Source organism: Pezoporus flaviventris, unplaced genomic scaffold, assembly GCF_033815535.1.
Source record: "Pezoporus flaviventris isolate CSIRO_AGI_PZ_B2104156 unplaced genomic scaffold, CSIRO_AGI_Pfla_v1 ptg000001l, whole genome shotgun sequence".
Lineage (NCBI taxonomy): Eukaryota > Metazoa > Chordata > Aves > Psittaciformes > Psittacidae > Pezoporus > Pezoporus flaviventris.
Window position 1 is genome coordinate 61,382,159 of NW_026892549.1, and position 20,901 is coordinate 61,403,059.

Sequence of the window (20,901 nt, forward strand, 5' to 3'; positions counted from 1 at the left end):
TTATGCTTGTAAGTGTGGAGTAGAATGAGTATCTTTAAGTTTTTAATGAAGCACATAATGTTAGAGCTGTTTCTGTGTATGATACCGTATAATTATATACTAGTTTGTGCAGTCGATTTGAATACATATTTGCTTTTCCCTGTGAAGTTTTAAAGTGATTACCCCAACATCATCATCTTCAACACATTTTGACTACATTTTTAATTATGGCATGTGATCACAATGAAAGGTTTTCATAAAAACTACCAGTACTCTTATTACAGTTTTATTTCCTAAAATTTGACTACATGAATATGATATTTACCAAATAGAGAGCAATTCCTCCTCCTATGAGAAAGCCACAGTAAACGTCAACTGGATGGTTCTTATACTGGGTGATACGAGTCAGACCACATATAATTCCACAGATGATAAAAGCGAAGACCAAGAGTGGTTTCAGAAGCTTTGAGGAGTCTGTTAACGTAGAATTGAAGTACATCTTGAAAAAAGAAAGAAATGAAGAAGCAGTTGAAGAGATTTACCCAGGAGGATATTAATTTCTCACATTCAGTGTTTCTTTCACATGTAGATAACACAGTAATATTGAAAATAATCAGCCTAATTTTATTTTACAGCCCTGTTTAAATTTGCTTACTTACCAGAGGGAGATCTGAAATCCCAAGGAATGGATTTCCAAAAGCATACACAATGTTGTCTATTGACATCACAGAATCCCAGCCTGGCTTGGGTTGGAAGGGACCATAAAGCTCATCCAGTTCCAACCCCCTGCCACATGCAGGGACACCTCACACTAGAGCAGATTGCTCCAAGCCCCTGTGTCCAACCTGGCCTTGAACACTGCCAGGGATGGGGCAGCCACAGCTTCTCTGGGCACCCTGTGCCAGCAGGGAAGAGCTTCTGCCTTAGATCTAACCTGAACTTCCCCTGTTTCGGTTTGAACCCATCACCCCTTGTCCTATCACTACAGTCCCTGATGCAGAGTCCCTCTCCAGCATCCTTGTAGCCCCCTTCAGACACTGGAAGCTGCTCTGAGGTCTCCACGCAGCTTCTCTTCTCCAGGCTCAACAGCCCCAGTTTTCTCAGCCTGTCTTCATTAATTAGGATAAAGATTTTATGCCTAAATCCTGTTCACAGTCAGAGCCTAAATGTACTGTAAATGTGACTAAGGAGCCACTGCTTCTGAACTGCAGAAGCCAGATGTTACACCAGATGAAAGCAATAACCTGTTCTAACAGCAGCTACGACCAGATGCTTTAGAGAGCTATTGCTCAACTGGGGGCCATGATGTCAGGGAGGTCACAGAAATTAAGTGGAGGTGGTTCATCAGTGTTCCAAGTTTTGGCCTTTCCATAGGCAGAAAAAAATACTGGCAAACTCCCAGTTCATGCACAATTCCATTATCCAGGTTGAGTAACTGGTTGTTACTGTTGTTTTCCTCTGGTTTTTACAGGAGGAGTGATGGAATAACTTGTGGTTGCTCATACACGCATTCTAGCCCATACTGTAAAAATGTCACTGGTCAGATGTGGAAAATCAGCAGTGATTGCTGCAGCATGTCCTACGATTCCCTGCTAGTTACTGATGGGGTTTATTCACTTGCTTTGCAGTAGCACCTTGGAGGCCTCTGGGAGCGATTGTGCTAGTTCATCCATGCTGCAAATCTATGGAGGTCAAATGAAACTACATCACATCAGTGGCTGTTCCTTAATGCCTCAAGCTGAAAAGCAGCCAGTCAAGTGAAGACAGCAACAGAGAAAAAGCAGAACACATCATGGTTAATTTGAATGGTAAGTTAAAATATCACCCCATACGATGGATAAACACTGCATTTTACATGTGAATAATATGAGTTGAATAATCAGCTATACTTTAACGTTAAACTGTTTGTTGCTTCTTAGCAAAGGCTGTGAAGCAATTGAATCTTTTCTGTATTCTTAATAGAGCTGGATTTAGGTTAACTGTTAGCAGTTCCATTTTGCTTTCAGACTGGGAGGATAAAAACTTACATCCATGCAGGATATCAAGGAAACACATCACTTTACAAGCAAATGACTTTCTGGCTTTTGTCTTGTATAGATGAAAATGAACGGAGTTGGTTACTCACCGAAATGTACACTGCTGCAAAGGCTGCCAGGGTGGCATGTTGAGAAGGGAATGACTTTCTGCCAAGGAAGGACACTCAAATTATGCTTCTCAGTTCAAATACACTGTGCTAGTGTTCATGTGAAAAAAAACACTGGGTGGTACAGTCATTTTCAGTTTACACTTCCTAAGCAACATATCAGGAACATTTAATTTCTAACTTCTGTAATCTGTAGAAAGTACCAATGTTAATGAAATGCCTTTGTTTTGAAGTAAACATTTAGCATGAAATTATTTTTACATACTAAGAAATATATATTGAAAGAACAGTGGGAATGAGCTAAAGACTGAATGCTTGATTGACACAAATATTTATACATTTCTTTCTCTACATATATTCCCATAATAACTTTTCAGTGAGCATAAATGCATGAGCATTGATCGTATATTCATAGAATGGTTTGGGTAGGAAAGGACCTTAAAGCTCATCCAGTCCCAACCACCTGCCATGGGCAAGGACACATTCCACTAGAGCAGGTTGCTCCAAGCCTCCTGGCCTTGAACACTGCCAGGGATGGGGCAGCCACAGCTTCTCTGGGCACCCTGTGCCAGCGCCTCAGCACCCTCACAGGGAAGAGCTTCTGCCTTAGATCTAACCTGAACTTCCCCTGTTTCACTTTGAACCCATCACCCCTTGCCTGTCACTACAGTCCCTGATGAAGAGTCCCTCTCCAGCATCCTTGTAGCCCCCTTCAGACACTGGAAGCTGCTCTGAGGTCTCCACGCAGCTTCTCTTCTCCAGGCTGAACAGCCCCAATGTTCTCAGCCTGTCTCCATACAGGAGGTGCTCCAGTCCCTGATCATCCTCGTGGCCTCCTCTGGACTTGTTCCAACAGCTCCATGTCCTTCTGATGTTGATCTAATGATTATTTTCTCAGTGACTTCACTTGGACTCTTTTCAAAGTAAGGACTCATACGCTTCAATAGTCAGGCCCTAACTTCAGCAACAGAATTCATCATCTTTGTGCTCTTGCTTTGTTGCTCTAGCAACAGTGGGACATTCTGCTCAGGGAGAGGCAAACAACATCTCTATTTGCTGCGTCTTCTGATTTAGTTTTGTTAATTTTTAAAAATTCTAACATGAATGGAGGGAATGGGCTACAGGAACATGGAGAGGGCATTTTAGGAGTTACCAGATTCCTTCTTGAAGCCCAGACCAAGTTGGTAAATGAAAATATGTCCACACTGTGTAAGGCAGTAGGCTCAGGGCTCCCATGGAAAGCCTGGGGACTTGAATGATGCGGCCTGGGTCTCAAGTCAGAAACAACAGGTATGGAAATTAGAAGTGACAGCTTAGCTTCTACTTCTCTGTCCAAGAAAAGGAGATTTTGCTCAAGTAGCAGCTACACAGAACCATCCTGTGAGGTTCTCTATCATTTCAACATGCTTCTTATATACCCATTCCATCAGTGGTGGGAACATTAAGGAGTATTGTTCGCTTTACACAGCAAAGGGAAAAGCTTGGCTGGGGGTGGATTCAGTAACACCTATTCTACCTAGTACACAGCTTGCAGAATCCCAAAAACTCTTTTATGACCTCTGAGCTCTAGAAGGGAGTAAGATGCCATGAAAATGTACAACAGTTTATACCTGTGCATTTCTGTCCTTCAAAGGGCATGGACACATCATGTGCTGGCTGTTTTGGTGAAGAAGGGTGTGTCTATCTTGCAGCCACTTTCACCTGAGAAAGCTCAGCTTGGGATAATCCTTAAACACTCACTGGGCTTTCAATCCCAACGGGGCTCCATGTCCAGCCATGGTCCTGGCAGCCCCTGAGTGAGCCAGGATAAAATAGCAATGGCTGGAATACAGCCCTTTACCTTTAGACAGAGACATTGCCAAGCAGCAGTCTGCTTTCTGAATTTGTTTCCTGTGCATTTGACTTTATCTGTTTGAAATAATTCATTGGCAATTCAATGTGTGCATGTAGTTGAATGTGAATCTGTGATCTGAATTGAAGCCCGTGGCTGCAGCAGGTTCATGGCTCTGGCCAAGATGAAATCAGCACGATCCCTTTTCTGTTTCTAAAGACATTTGCACCTAAATTATTTTTCTTTCCTTCTTCCCCCCTGTTTCTTTTCCCCTTTTTTTTCTTTCTCCTCCCCCTGAACAAGCCTTTCACCAATAGTATCCCTGGGTAACAAGTTCAGGCTGGAGGACAGGAGGATAAAGACATGAACAAAATGGGAATGTTTGTAATGGGTAATCACCTTCTTTACCCTGGCCAGGTTTTAGTGGAAGCATGGATCTACTTGCAGTCTCTGTGGAGCTAATGTGTAGATTTGATTCTTTAGTACCAGTCAGAACTTACCCTTCACTTAAAGGCATTTTTAGAGTATAAAGAGTGTCACTATGCTACAGTCAATTTCTATTCTCTTTTCTATTAGCATGCTTTCAGGGCAAGCACAGTATGTTGCAGCCTAGATGTGCTCTGTGTAATGGTGCCACTGCTTTTGTTCCCCTATTTGTTATCTTTTCATTAAAATGAAAATAGTTCAAGCCAAAAATATGTAGCATTTTTGCACAGCTCTGTATTGAAAAGGTGAACAAAGGTCTCAAAGAAAACATATCCTGGACTTGGGTGACAGTGTATCACTAAATGCTCATGCAGGAGGATGTGTAGAGGGGGAACAACAATGAGAAAGAGTCATGCTGAGAGTCATACTGAGTGAGAACATCCAAAATGATAGGGAATCATCAGGAGAAGTTGCTGGAAATCTGAACAGAAATGACTGAAAAGGCTTTCTGAAGGTAAAGAAGGAAAAGATGGACAAAGAAGGCTCCTGGATATTTGGGATGTTGCAGAAAATGATTTTATATAATCAGCTGGATAATTATGTTCTTCTCTGTAATTTCCATTGGGTGGAAATTTCTGGAGACAAGTTTCTGGGGAGTACAACTGAAGAATGAAGGCCATTAGCAACCTCAGCCCCTTACAGGCTGAAATCACTGAAGTAAATTAACCTCCTGGGCTGGACAAGTTATACCATAACTCCTATAGTAGATGACTGAAGGAAGTATTGAATCAGTAGCAAGTGCTGAGCGCTTTGGTAGAGTTGAGACAGACATAAGGAAGCAACAATTTAATAAGGCAAAATACAATAAAATTGAAGTAAGGAGAAGCTGAGGGTGATGGCAGAGTATTATGGATCACCAAATGTATCCTCTATGATAGGAATAAATTTGGGATACCAATACATAGTCATCTTCTTATAGAAATAGAAACACACCAAAAAAAAGGTTGTTGAGTCTTAATATTTTACAACTGATTTTGCTGGGTTTTGGAAGTGATGATATTTAAACTTAGGATTGATCAGCATTTTTATCATGGCTACAGGCAGTCAGTTCAGAGCAGTAGCTCTTTCATCAGAGGTGATGAAATGAAGGAGATGAAATCATTGAAGTTTTTCTGCCTGCTCACATGTAAAGCTCCACTGATTTCCCTGGGATACCACATAGGTGCAAGATACTGCTTGTGAGCATTGGGCTTCAATGGCAGCATCCCAGTAACAGCAATTGGTCATGGGAAAACAGACAGTGAGGTGAAGGCTGATAAAGCAATTCTGGTTATGCCTTTCACCAAAATTACTGTCACCCAATTATTAGGGCCAATACAACCCTTTATTCCAGCTCTGGATCATGCCCACATACATCCAATGAAAAGATATGGCAAATTAATCAGTGCTAATTATTCTTATCCCACTAGATATATTTAAAACCAAATGCGTCAAATAATTAAGGGTCTTTAAACATCAGTGAAACTGGCTTGTCCCAGTGAAAGGAGACAGATGACAAGCATGGCTGGAAGATACAAAGTGAATGATTTCATGATTCTCAAGTGTGTCGACCAGTGAAATAAGAGGAAAAAAAGACAAACAGGGCAAGAGTTGGCTTTATACATGGACAGATCATTTAACCAATATCCATGTGACAAAAAGGTAATGCAGTGAGACATAAAGTTAAAAGAGAAGCATTTGGGGCTGCCTACGGAACAAGAAAGGAGTGAAAAGCTTTAGTGAAGTAGGTGTGCCAGTAACACAACTTCGTGTCTATGAATCAGGTACACAGAGCAGCAATGTAGCTAAGTCAGAGACAGAAGTTGTCATCATTTCAAACACTCTATAATTATACTGTAACTTGTTTTGAGAATAGGAGGTTTTAAAAAGCACCAAGATTTTGAAGAACTGCAAAAGCATTCAAACATTCCATGACTAACAGGCAATAAAGGTTAACTTGTTGCGGAAAAGAGAGCTATTGCATTCAGTGAAGTTTCATGATTTCCCAGTACTGTAGTGCTTACATTTAGGACAGTTCATGCTAATAAAGCCCTTGAACTAACAAGTAGCAGATGCTTTGGAACAGTGCAACTTACTGACCTACACCTTCAGATTCCTGTTTAAATTTATGACCTGTCCCATCAGTAGTTGAATTATCACTATTTTATCACATCAAGCTTGTTTAAAATAAGATATATAGTCTGGTTTATAGCTCAACTTGACTGAAAGGCGTGGCCAAAACCTGCTGTTATAAAGAATACTAATTTCTCTGCTGGTATCTAAGGAGGCCAAAGACGAAATGATCAAGGTTACACCACCAGTTAAAATACCATGAAAGAAAAGTTTGGAAGCACACAGATTTGTGCTGTTGGGGCCTAATAAAGGAATTTTTTCAATGCTGTCAATATAAAAAACTTAATCAAGTAAAGATACAGAAAACAAATAAACTCCTCCAACACATCTCAAAACAAAGCCTCACAAACTAAGACCAAAAAGCCAGCACAGTAATGTATGTCAGACAGAGGTCTCTGATAAAGTACTGGGTGACTTCTGCCACTGCCTGTTATGGGAAACTTACCCACATCCCACTGGGAGAAGCCACAGAAGCTATAGATATTAATAATTGTATGGGAAATTGTCTCCTTTGAAGGAGGGAAAATAAACAGTTACTAATGCCTGTGCTTTGGAATCTGCCAGAGTCTTCCAAAGCCCACTGTTGGCATATTTTTATAGAGAAAATGGCACATTGCTAAACAGACACTTCTGTTCTCACCTTTGTTAGAAAAAAACTGAAAGAAATCATTGCAATTTTAGCCAGAAACAAACTAAATCTTGAAACTGGGGCAGAAAATAACAAATAAAATGAAAACTTAAAAATGTACACAAGGAAAGAGAGAACCAACCTTCCAGCATTGATAATACTGAGATCAGCTCCTGAGCAAATATCTTCCACAACGTAGGAATTCTCTGAGCAGGATACATTTAAGGATGTATAGTTAGGCTTGCAAACAGTCAGGAAATATGGTGCCTGATATCCTGTCGATAGCTGTATAATGTCAGTAACGAGAGCAGTAGAACAAAGACCAAACACATGAACACCTAGGAAAGAAATCAGTAGAGTTTCTTAACTTCATTATATGCAGAAATTAGATTAATGCATTCTGACAAAATACATTCAATGGAATTCTAGTGGCTTGTGCAGTCGGACTTGAGAGAACTGAGCTGAAGATGACGATGGGCTGTTTTAAGAGAGCTTATTGCAAAGTTGAATTCTTTAGTGTTAAAAAAGAAGATTATTTATGCTTGTTTTCTTCCTGTTAATACCTAACATTTTGATGGCTCGGTGTCCTCCAACATCTTTCCATGAAAGTGAACTACACTGGAGCTGCTTTGGCTTAGAGAGCAGCCTTCTGAACTGCCTACAGGACAGCCAACTGTTTGAGGAGGGTATATATGCTCATCCTGACCTTGGCCCACTGGGATACAGGCTTTCAATAGCACGGAGACCTGACCATTAGATCACTGCTTTGAGGGACCTGTTCTGTCTTTACCAGCAGGTACTCCTCAGCTGGCAATAATTTTGACCACCTTCATGCCTCTGATGTTTCTTGAGTAACAAGTTGTTGCCACGAGTCCAAATACTGAAGTTGTTCTGGTAACTGATCAGTATTTCTGTCTGGTTAATAATTCCAAATTCAGAGTTTGTAAATGAAGTTATTTTACTGAGCATTTTCAACTGCTTTTCCCCTAAAGATTAACACGAATTCCCTACTGCTGTCCATATAAATCTGTTTTTCATCTTAAAATGGAAGAATGCGAAAGTCATTTGAATCTGAAAGAAACTGCAAATTCCAGGTATGAATCAAGAATGAAATTCATGCATCTTTGAGTTTGTCTTTTTTGGTGATGGAATTGGATGCCATACAGGAGGAGAAGCAGAGAGCATGAGGTATCTTTACAGTTGTCCTTGCTGATGTTGTGATGTACCACCCCTCTGCTCACTTCCTCGCTGCTAATCTTAAGAGGATGCTTTACTGGTCATAGTAGAAGCTCTCCTGTTACCTCCCTGCTTGCCAGACAACAAGTACTTAGTGTGTAGTCCTCCTAGAGGGTTTTCAGCCTGCTGTCCTGCACACTGTCTTTGCCCAGGCTGCCCTCTCTAGTGCAAGATTCCTGGAACAGAAAATCTTTCCTTCAGCTACTCATTGGTAGAGGAAATTAGCTGTAAGAAGGGAAACAAAGTCCAGTTTTCATAACTGACAATTACAGTAAACCAGACCGATTCAACATGTTCCTCTCTAGCATTAGGTTACCAGATCCTAACCTTTTTTCAAGAAGTAGATAAACACATCCCAGCATAAGAATGTCAATTCTACTGAGAGCTTCTAACACATTTTTTTACTGTCTGAATACTGTGTCAGGTGGGTTGAATCTTTACGATGCACTGAAGACAGGCAGGGGAAACTATACACTGAAACCATTAAATGGGAGCCAGCTCAATGTGGGCAGACCAGGAAAACCAAATTATTCTTTTAGAAACACTGACAGGAGAGGAAAGGGAAAACAGAGAGTGTAGATGCTGCATTCCTGAGGATGGATGAGGCTGCTCTGTTACTGCATTTGACAGCTTCTTCTCGCATGTTGTGGCAGAGGAAGATCTATGCCAGTGACAGCCCTGCGCTGTTCTGAAAGGCTGCTTCAGAGAAGGAAACCTGCATGGTGATAACTGAATGTGCATGGAACGCTCTTCTTTGTGACTAACATTTGAAACCCACCAACAAATCTGACAGCTCTTCTGAGAAAAGAATTGAAGTTGCATCCTCCTGCATTAATATTGGCCTCCGTTCCAATCCCATTTCTTCTTTTGGACAGGCAACAGTAGAGTATTCCTTCTCCTATCATTATCTGCAATAACAAAGGAGCCATTAAATTAAATGCAGCAGTTACTCAGAAGACACTGATTGAATTTAAAGGCTGAAATGTAACTATCCCACAACCAGTTGACACTGGTCATGGGCACGTATTCTGCTTTGAAAGGTTTGTATCAATATATAAGTGTTCAGTAATCATGCAACTTAGCCTGTATGAGGGCAGGCAAGGAAGTGGCAGTGAAATGAAATGCAAGTGGCACACAGTATACAGTGCTCAGTGGGATCAGGGGTCAGAGCCACAGCCTAAATGTGATGATTCTATAAAATGAATCTTGCCTCTAAAATAATCCAGAGCCACTGCAATAACCCAGTGCTCCTGAGGTGGTTTTAGCACTCAGGCTTGGCCTTGAGCCTAGCAATCCCTAGCAGCTTCTAATTATGTGGCAGTTTGCTCTTCTGTGTTTAATTTGGCTTGGTTTTTAACCAGATCCACAGCAGCAGAAAAAGTTCTGTCTTTATGGTCCCTCTGAACACATCAAGCAAAACAGATTATGGCTGAAGCCCTAGAAAAAGGTTTATAAAGAGAAGAATATAAATGACAAATGGTGTTACTTGCTGGAAAATCCAGGGCCATTTATACATGTTCAGTCTTAGGTTTGATGGGCTTCCCGTAGTGCAGCAACTTGGAGATCTGGACAGGCCTTGTGCAGAGTTCAGAATAAGGATTGGGTTGGTACACTAAAATTAATGAGGCAGTCCTCATCACTGAGAGATTCACTTTGGCCAGCCACAGATGCACTAGAAACTGGTACTTGCAATGCACAAAGCTTACAATGCAATGTAAAGCATCTGAATGATGCTGAACGTTTGTGCATGCTAAGACCCCTCACCCTAGGAGATGGGAGATACAATGGCCAAGCTTAGTCTAACTCTTTCTTAGCTAAAGCTTTGCTAAATTGAAATGTTACTTCTTTGCCAGAAAAATGGCAGTAGAGAAGGTTGTCTCATTACATGGAAAAGTCATTGGTAAGGGTTATCTAAGGCATTTTAATTAGATGAGAACCATGGTCACTATTATCTGTCTCCATTTGATCACTTTACAGCTGAAACTTCCCAGAGAAATCAGTAGTATTTCGACCTTAAACCAGAGGAACTCTAGTAGTTTTTATCCAAGCTCTAGGGATGGTCTGGCACAGGTTAAAACACCAGAGAGATGGATTAGTTGGTGTGATAGAGGAGAAAATTGGGAAACAGCGAGGCCTATGTCAAGGAAAATTTGGAGGCTAGTATTTCCAAGGAAACCAACTCCCACAGCAGAAGAAGCAGCAGGACTGAAACTGCCAGCAGTGAATATCTCTCCTTGCAAACTGATTTCCCAAATCAATGTGATCTAATTTCTTGGTGATCTCTGTTAGAAAGCACATTGTTACCTTTAAGTAGGTTTTCAGTCAGTGGCTGGTAAGGGTTTGAACCTACACTGATACGGTTAAATAACTGGTCCTAACATTTTGCAGTGAATAACTAGAGAGAAACTATGGCAGAGGATCAAATTCAGAGCTCTTAGAAACCAGCAGAAGTCACAGTGCAATTCACATATGTGTCTATTAAAGGTATAAAATATCCATGTTGATAATGTCACACAAATCCAGTTGTTCTGCACTGAAGTCTCCTGTGGTTTATGAATGCATAGAGAAAAATTCATATATGCCACATGCTGTAAGACATGTGAAAATATTACAGGTAGTAATAATTTTCTGTAGCACTTCAGGGCTTCATAACAGATCTGGTTAAAAGCACTTGTAGCTCACTAACAATGAGCAAAAAAAAAGGAAAGGGAAAACCCACAAGCCATAAAGCCCCAAACCCAAATACAGACCCTCTGTATTAATGGCTTGGGAAAAGAAATTACAACATACTAGGTCTGTGGTGAAGAAAGTTTACTATAAAGTGAATAGATTTAAGATGTACTCCAGTATTGGATAAAACTGAGTATAGAAACAATAATAATACAGAAAAGCAGTTAAGTCCTATGCTAGTATTTATATAAGGCTTTAAGGAGGGATTGAGACTGGAATTTGCTTGTGTTCTTTCCCTCACATGGAAGACCTTCTGCCTAAGAGCTCATCTCAGTCTCCCCTGTTCTGGCAGGTTAAAGCCATTCCCCTTGGCCTGTCCCTACAGGCCCTTGTCCAAAGCCCCTCTCCAGGTTTCCTGTAGCCCCTTTAGGCACTGGAGCTGCTCTAAGGTCTCTCCTTAAGGAGCCTTCTCTCCTCCAGGCTGACCCAGCCCAGCTCTCTCAGCCTGGCTCCATAAGAGATGTTACCGGAGATCCTCAATTCCTCATACAGCTCATGCTTTCTTTTCTAGATTTTTACAGATTTTATAAAGTAATTCATTGACATTTTAATGCAAATTAAATCATAAAATGCTAAACTCTGCAAGATGACAGTGGCACAGTTGTGATCTTTTTACATTGAGCTTCATTGGCCTATTTTTTCCAAAGAAAAAGGGAATAATTGGACAACCCCTCATGTAATTTCTTATTTCAGATAAATAGCTGATGCTCTACACCATCTTCAGTGTCTTTAATAAAAGGAAGTTGTGTGTTCTGCACTACCAGAGACCATTCTCCATCTAATACAAGCATTACCTTTATGCTTACACTAATAAAAATGATCTAGACCTTCCTAAGGCTTGCAGCTTTTAAGTAGTCATAATTTGAAGCTTCAGGATTTACTTTCTTTACTGATCTTAGGTTTGGTAGGTGTGCTCCAGTGTGGGCATGGTTGGGCTTAGTTGTCTGTACTGCTGCTAGGAGGGTGACTGAAGCAAGAGCAACATTTCCTATTGCATAATTTCATGCAACACTCAAATAATTCATCTGTAATCAAAGCCCTTAATGAATGCTCTGTAATGAACTGATCATCTTTCATCTCAGTTGAAGGTTTCTGATATTACCTAGGCTTGAAATAAAACTCTCTGAAGTAAAAATCAGCTTTTACCTCTCTATTGTGGTCAGTGAGCCCATGTAGATTACTTTTATGGTTGTTTTGGGAAAGTCCACGTTGGTGTTATCAGACACACTACCTAGACTGAAGAAAACCAGCCAGACTGCAGTACCAACAAGTTCTGGATTTATCAGAGTATCTGATGTTTGCTGCAAGTATCTGCACCAGGACCACTGAGAGTCTTAGCTCCCAGTTCCCAAACGGGTACAACTTTTAGTCTGATGGCTGTGCAAAATCCCTCAAAAATTGTTTTACAGCAACCAGAAGTCAAACAGAGCAAGAAGAGCTTGGTTAGAACAGAAGGACAAATAAACTAAAATCATCCTGGAAGGTAGGGAGGGAATGGCACACGGTGGTTTTTATATGGGCATTCGCATTTTATGGGTTTTATAGTTGCAAGTTGGCTGGTATTAGAAAACAAAGGAACTGGTTGGATTTAAGGGAATTCAGAGGAGCTGGCAGCAGAGATGCATCTGCAGCTGGCCTTAGAGAAGTGTCTACCCAAGACGCACAGTCACTGTTGTCCAGGGAGAGAAGAGACCCTTTCAGAAGGTTGATTCAGCTTCTAAGGTGCCTGGAATCACCCACTCCAGGTGAATTTCTCTCTCCATTTACCAAACTGGAGTGCTGTAAGCATAAGGCTCCTATCTGAGCTGCCTAAAATCACACACAATGAATTCCCTCCTGTATATATATATATAGAGAGAGAGAGGTAAAGCCTTCAGATTTCATTTGATGCAGCAATTCCAGCAAAGACAGTATTCACCTCTATCAGACAATTTATGTATGTGTTTTTCTGTAAAACAGTGACCAGACTGCTCATACTGTGACAGGACATTAGTGTTCTGCTGAAATCATCTTCTCCCTTTGCGTGAGTGATTTAACCAGCTTCCTTTTGCCTGCTTTTAATGACTACCTCAGAATTTAGAGGAGCCCCAGTGCTATTTTGGAGATTTCACTGATTTCACTGACATGATTGCTATACCTTCTCACTGAAGAAAGCTAGTTCTTGCACAGGTGGCTGTAAATGGGAGGCTTCCTTTTCCAACACAAGCTTGAATTGTTGGTGTATCTCAGAGCATGGAGATGCCCTGCCTGTAATAGTTCACGTATTTGCATAGCATAACAGAATGATTCAAGCTATTCTCACCCAACTGTGAATGCTGTTTCTTAACATTAATGTCCACTGTCAGGATCACAGAATCATAGGATCAGCGTGGTTGGAAAAGACCCTTAACATCACCAAGTCCAACTGAAAGAGCTACAGGGACTCTTTTAAGGAAAAAGTCTGGTTCTGTTATAGACGAATAAAAGATGATTTGAAAATCCTAAGGTAATTGGCCTGGATGACACTCTGCACCCTAACTGAAACCAAAGGAGCTATTTTGTATTTTTTATATGTAGATTATATATTTATATAATTTATTTATATTTTGTTTATATATTCTATGATTCTGTGATTTTCTTTATGCCACCTGAAACTCTGTTCAAAATCTTTCGTAAGTGACAGTGGCACCTTAAACTTACTGTAATTGATGGTCCAGCAAAAACCAGACTAAGCAACATCAGGAAGGGAACAGACTCTTGTGTAGGTTCAATGTATGGCATACTCAGACTCTTGTCATAGCAATTAAATCCAGCGTGAACTGGCTTGAAGACATCAGTAAGTTCAAGGAAGTAGAGGCTAACAACAGAGGATGCCAATATGGGTAACTGCAAGAGAAGAAAGCAACAAATTACTGTTTGCAAATGGAACAGCAATGCTTTTGCAAAGACAACATAGCCTGTTAATAAGTCCCTGTGATGTTTGCTATTTACATCTCACTGCTCCCTGTCATATGCATTTTGCCATCTTTAAGTAATGAATTCTCTAGAGATACGATACTGTTCAGCTGAGGGCAAATAACCCTGTTGTCTACCAGGCTACTCAAAACACCCAGTCCAACCTTCAGCTCACGTAATTTGGACTTTTCATCTATGAAACATTAATAGACAAACTTCCATTTTATTTAATTGGGTTTTTTTCTTCAAAAGGGATGCTGTGTCCCATGTGAGGCTTCAGTGTGCTGCTGTTATCAGCACCCTTTTTGGTGCTTTAGCAACTCTGTCATGCATATGACAGTGCTTATATCAAAGCCAGTTTGCGTTACATTTCAAAGTAATGAAATACTGTATCCAGTGCTTCCCTGGAATCTAAATACGTGCTAATACAGTGTTTTGCCTTTGCACATTCATTGTGTAATTCTATCAAAAAAGCAATTAACTTTGGCAAGATGTGGTCTGTTTAGAACCATAATGACTCTGGTTCACAAGTCTTTTATCCTCCAGCTCTTTAGTGATTTTACTCCTCGCAATTACTGGCAGTAATTTATGAAGAGGGAAGCTGGCCCCTCTGGGGATGAATTCCACCAGCTCCTGAAAGCACAGATTGAACCACGAGGCCTCTGTGGAAGGCATTGTTTGAGAGAAGAAGTAGCAAAAAGGCATTTTGAAGCCATTGGTTTCTAAGTGAGCAGAGCATGGGGGCACTCAGAGGTGACCAGCAGCGTGTGATTGTTCTGTGTATCCTTCTTGTAAGTGCTCAGAAACTGGTTTTGTTTGTTATTTCCTAGAGTCCTCACTGAATACCACTAGAACAACTGCCTGCTCCTCCATTGAGATGCAATGGTTCCTTCCCTGTGACTCTACTGCAATGAAGGTACCTATGGATAATATAATGTGACTGCCTATCTGCTTCCTATTCTTTCTGAGTTGGCTATGACATTAACTTCTCCTCGCTGTTAGCTGCAGCTGAAAAGCAAAAGCTTGCAACTACTAAATAGACTCATTTAGGTAAAATCACAAAAATCTGATAAGGCTCTTGAGAAGAAAACTCTTACATCCAGCACCTCACATTATGAGAAATAGGGATTGTCCTAACATCATTTCAGGCATATTTAGATTCTAGTATTCTTGCAATGTTTAGTACTCATTTACAAAAGTAATTGATTGATTAAAATCAGTGTCATTCATTTCATTCTACAGTGGAATAAAAAAGCAGAGGTAAACTGGATAAAATATCTATATTGGGTAAATGATGGACAAAAACTGCTGTATATGGCAGAGGCACAATGGTTTCTTGCAGTAACTGGTCTTTTTCAGTTTTTCAAACCTTGGGCTTTTAAAATTCAGACTTTTTTTTGTGCATAAAGATGTAATTCTGGGTGATAAAAGGAGGGTTCTAGCAAAATGTCACTGAAACATCTTTTACTATAACTTAGTTTTTGTTCGAAAAGAACATCTTACCTCTGATGTCCTGAAGGACAAATTGGAAGAGGGTGAGTTGTGTCTTAATTCTAAGGAAGAATAAAGTGGAGAATGGAAGAATTTTGCCTGTCTGGTTGTCGATGTGCATGTTGATTGCACTGTCGTGTCACATAGTGTAGAGGCTGTGATGGTGTAGAATGGGAGGGAAGGTGCATTGGCATCCCTAAGTGCTAGGAGCATTACAAAAATAACACCAGGCATCTGGTAAGTTTGCTTCAGTAAGCTGTGTTTGTGTACTTGTATATGTATAAATGGATATCTGCACTCATATACAGTATTACAGACACAGACTGTGCATAGCACATAACATACACAATATGTAATACATATAGTATGAATATATAACTGGGATGTAATCTGACATATCATATGCATGGAATAATTATATACTGTGTAACTAAACTCAGTCATGCTTCCTGTCCATCACAGGGAGAATTGCACCTCTTTAGCTGGTTGCACTAAATAGCACTGTTCCTCACTTCCTGGTGTATTGCAGTCCCTGAGTGACTATAAGGCAAGCATGCAAAATTAGTCAACACAGGCTAGACTGTTTCTACTCATTTTACAGATGTGCAGGGATCATAGAATGGTTTGGGTTGGAAAGCACCCATCCAACCTGGCCTTGGATGCTGGGCCAGCCAAGGAGCTGCTTGAGCAACTCCAGAGGAGGCCGCGAGGATGATGAGGGACTGGAGCAGCTCCCGTATGGAGACAGGCTGAGAACATTTGGGCTGTTCAGCCTGGAGAAGAGAATCTGCGTGGAGACCTCAGAGCAGCTTCCAGTGTCTGAAGGGGGCTGCAAGGATGCTGGAGAGGGACTCTGCATCAGGGACTGCAGCAACAGGACAAGGGGTGATGGGTTCAAACTGAAACAGGGGAAGTTCAGGTTAGATCTAAGGCAGAGGCTCTTCCTTGCGAGGGTGCTGAGGCACTGGCCTCTGGGCTGAGGGTGCCCAGAGAAGCTGTGGATGCCCCATCCCTGGCCAGGCTGGATGGGGCTTAGAGCAACCTCCGCTAGTGGAAGGTGTCGCTGCCCGTGGCAGGGGTTGGAACTGGATGATCTTAAGGTCCTTTTGAACCCACACCATTCTGTGATTCAATGATTCTTTGATTAAGTAGTTGAAAGTTATACCTAATGACTTAGCCAGGGTGCAGGTACCATGGGACAAAGCATCTTAGAACACAAACCTATTCCAGTGAGCTAAATGGACACAATAAGCAAAGTGCCTATTGCTCTTCTCAGAAATCATGCCCTTTTATCTAGATGTGTAGATGGTTCATTCTAGAATGGAAACACAGAGCAGGCAGGCTCATGGAGCACCTTGCACTCCCGAGTTTCGTCTTCATTCTATGTCCTTCCGTTTCTCCAATGTCAAGAAAGGGAGGCCTCTCCTTAAACAACAGGCTCTGCATTGCTCACAGGTCCACCTCTACTTTGATTATGGTATTCTTAAGCAGGCAACTGTTTTAAATGGCAATATTGAACTATTAAAAACAGGCAAAATATGAAGTGCTATTTTATTGTGAGACACTAAAATAAAAGATGTGGATAACTTCTTTTTAAAGTACTGCACTAATCATTAATTACAAAATCAAGGAATTATAAGAATTGCATTTTCCTGTCTTCTGACTTCCCTACAGGACTCCCATATTATTTCTGACTGTAATTACCCATTCTGCTAAAAGAAAAGAAATTATTCCAAAGGACTATGAAACATAACTGTATCTAATACTAATGAATAGGTTTCTAGTCAATTTACTATACGTCAGATCCCATGGGATGTTTTTCTTCCCATCTCTTTAAAACTACAGATATAAAATGCTTGCTCTAAAAGTCGAGGCTTCTAAAGAAATAACGTTTCTAAAATCTTCTAAACAGTCTAAGTGGCTATTTAATACATGAATATTTATGGCTTATTCTGCTTGAGGCAGAAGTAGTTCTGTAATTATAGACTTCAGCTCCCAACACCTTGAAAATGTCAAATGTAATTAGATGGTAGAATGTGTATTGTTTTAATTACAAAATGGAATAGGAATTTTCCTGTTCCTAATTAGAATAATAACTTCCCCCCCCCCCCCCACCTCAGTTCATGTATCTTGACTAATAAGTCTTTATATTTTCTTCCTTGTCTGATGGAGAAAGATCCCTGTTTAGCTTGTAGATTAGACCTGTAAATGTAGGGTTTGACCACAGTGATCAAACTGTTTTGTTTAGAGTCTGAAAGTTAGTACCACAGTCAGCACGGCTGCTGAAAGTGTTTTATTTGGGGTTTTACTTACTTAAAAGAACAAAGTTTTTCTTTGTCCTCCTGTTATTTTCTTAAGCTGGAAGTTAAGGGCCTTTATTAAGCCATAGGACTCCTCTGAACTGGTAACAAATCTTCCTGCTGGCTAACAGCTACCAGACATGTATCACATGTTGCAGAGGACTGAAAGAATCAGAGATGCACATTACCCCTTGCCCTAGCCTAAACAAGAAGAGATTGGTAAAAAAGAAGAGATGGCTGTGAGAGGAGGTCAGAAGTGGGATGTACCAGTTCTTCAGGTTGCCCATCCCTCTCCTGTGGGCCATGCAGTGATTGCTCCTCGTGCAGTTTCAGGGTGCTCCTGATTTACTTGTGAGGATTAAGATTATCCAGGACCCACAGTGCCAGCGCAATTTGTTACTGGTTATGTGATACAGCGTGTGCATGGGAGCCCCACTGGTCCTGCCCAAAACCCAGTTGCTATGCCTTAACCACCAAACTTGCTGGAGCACCCCTGGGTAGATGGAAACGCTTCTGTTAAACTTCCCTATGTTTAGTTTTCCATGGCTTTGAGTGTATGGAAAGAGGAGCCTGTAGAGCTGTAGTCCACTAAATACAGTATTGTCATTGCTACTAACTCAGTACTGAGTTTGTAAAGACTCAGGACTGGGGCTTCTCAAACATGTTTTGTCTGTATTTGTCTTGACCTGCCTGGAGCTTTGTTTTGATTTGTTTTAATTGTAACAGCAGTTTTCCCAGGCACGTTAGAAATCAGGCAATGCGAAATTTGTTTTACTTTCACGTTATCTGTGTATAGTATAGCTCTGCATGGATTTTGTATCTAGATCTAGTAGTAACAAGTAGTTATTCTGTATAAAATGAGCTATTTATGACTCTAGTGTATCACAACTCAGATCCTTTGTCAGGAGCAGTATGATGATGATGGTGATTCTTCCTCACCCTAGGAAGCACTTGGGTTCATTTTTACATTTGCTAATGTGCTTTTAACACCTTGCTCTTTATCTTTTGGTCTTTCCCTTCATGTTACATCCCAGTTTACTCTATGTGGCATGGTTGACACGTGTTGGATGATGTTCTTTGTGCTCTTCGTTACCCCTAAGCCCAGTTTTGCCAGCTGCAGTTCTGTATTCCTTTATGTGACCACTGAGTGAGTTGTTTGTAGCCTTGAGGTCTCCAGTACCAGCATATGCCCCATCTCTTCTACATCTGCAAGTCCTCCACATTGCACCCTCTAAGGCAGGAATGGAGGTCTGGCATGATAGCAGAGGTTCTTGCAACTGCGGCAGTGTGGAAGGCCAAGCCTTAGCAGGAAAATCTCACCGGAGTGGATGAATAAAGAGCACAAGTTTGTCCTTTGGATAGCTGAGCATCTGGGTCGCTGACTTCCATCAAGCACAAAACCCGTTCTTCTGAAGGAAACATTGAACTGCTTGCTCTTGAGTTAATGTGTAGGACCTTTAACTTTTCTATTCCACAGGGTCTCTGCAGAGCCCTATATTTCTAATTCAGGGTGCTCCCTCCCCTTGGAGAATTTCCAAATCATCAAAGCTTCACTAAAACCACTTTCTCTCTGCAGGCGTCACAGCCAACTCAATGGCAGTCAGATATTGATGGGTTCTAAATGACACCATGGAGACAGCGAGGCTCAAACCAAAGAAAGGTAACAAGAATGCACACACACTCTGCAGTTCCTATCTTCCCTTGAAAGGAGATGCAATTGGATGCATACATAATTCAGAACTCTCTGGGAATCAGTAGCTGCTGCAAATTCCCTTTCTCTAAAGCTGTACATTGGTAGTTATCTATCCAACTCCTATATCTGCCAGTATTTAACTAAGTAAAGGGCCCCTATTTATCTTCACAAGAATAGCATCTTAAAATCCATGGGCTTTGCACATACTTAAACGTCTGAACCTGCTTCTTAGGTAGCAGTTCTGTGACCTGTCTTTGCTTTGTTAGAATGCACTACAAGCCTTATCTCTTATCATGAACTCATGGGCACATCCTGTGGTGGCGGTGGTGGTGTATTGGGCTGTGCTGGTGGCTACTGGCAGACTCCAGTAAACTCTTTAAACATGAGCTACAACAGTGATTAGCCTGAGCTATATTTCAGTCCGTCTAAGTGTGTGTGCATGGGGGAATGAAATGCCTCTCTTGTAATTATAGTGGAATATTGAAGTCCCTGCTCAGTGAGCTGGCTAGAATGACTTCTTTTCCTTGAGACTGGATGCAAATATAAAGGATGTGGAATTGTTTTGTGGGTTAATTTTGCCTATATAAAAGATAGGTAGAAAACAGAGAAGCCATATGCATATAGCTTTCAGAGGAAGCCAAGGCATGATTAGTCAGATGAGGAATAAGGCTAGTATGACTAGCCCACATGTCAGAAATGGTTAAGGAATGCCTGATACACTATTGGGATCTTTCATATGCTGTAAATAATTAACTAGCCAGGAAATTCTCAGATCCTTAGGTCTTTCTGCAGCCTTTCCATAGCACTGAGGAGTTCCAGAGCATGGGGCCTGCCTCCTGGTGTTTCTCTTGTTTACTGGGAATCTTTGTAAGCAACCAAGTAAACAAACAGGATTGCCTCAAAGAGGTGTCTAATGAATGCCTGCGCTTTCTCCTCATAGAAAAAATACCATCCAAGTGCTTGGGAGAAGAATGGTCTATTTAATGACAGCACTGTGTTCACACTGCAAGGCTGTGGCATCATGGAAGATGCTGTTAAAATATATCAGAAATGCCAGTCTTTGTGCCAGAGAATTCATGGGCTAAATGACAAGGCACAACAGATGGATGAGCCAAAAAAGAGAGCTGTGGTGGGCTGGAGGAGACAAGGTATTCTTAGCCAACTACCAGCAGTGATTGCAGCTTTCACCCACCATGGATCTTGTCCTGTTGTGCTGTGCTGGGAGTGTCCCTAATTCTGCCATTTTCTCTTGTTGTTTAGAATCCATGGCTCCTGCTGAGCTCCACCAGTGCTGTACCTTTACCCTCAGCGAGGCTGCTGTGCAGGGCTGGGGCTACC

The 20,901-nt window shown here is 41.1% G+C and overlaps 1 protein-coding gene and 1 long non-coding RNA gene across 2 annotated transcripts in view; one reads left to right on the forward strand and one right to left on the reverse strand.

Annotated features, from left to right (window-relative positions):
- Window positions 1-20,901, forward strand: part of LOC133273419 (uncharacterized) — a 43,209-nt gene that overhangs the window by 12,772 nt on the left and 9,536 nt on the right. The window contains exons 2-4 of the long non-coding RNA XR_009744788.1: window positions 1,608-1,787; window positions 14,626-14,797; window positions 14,883-14,995. This is a non-coding gene — a long non-coding RNA (uncharacterized LOC133273419). The remainder of the gene's footprint in view (window positions 1-1,607; window positions 1,788-14,625; window positions 14,798-14,882; window positions 14,996-20,901) is intronic.
- PLPPR4 (phospholipid phosphatase related 4) overlaps window positions 1-20,901 on the reverse strand; it is a 35,300-nt gene that overhangs the window by 6,461 nt on the left and 7,938 nt on the right. The window contains exons 2-6 of the mRNA XM_061461587.1: window positions 13,825-14,010; window positions 9,194-9,323; window positions 7,322-7,517; window positions 2,105-2,162; window positions 305-478 (exon numbers count right to left, since the gene is read on the reverse strand). Of these exons, the coding sequence (XP_061317571.1) occupies window positions 305-478; window positions 2,105-2,162; window positions 7,322-7,517; window positions 9,194-9,323; window positions 13,825-14,010 (744 nt within the window). The remainder of the gene's footprint in view (window positions 1-304; window positions 479-2,104; window positions 2,163-7,321; window positions 7,518-9,193; window positions 9,324-13,824; window positions 14,011-20,901) is intronic.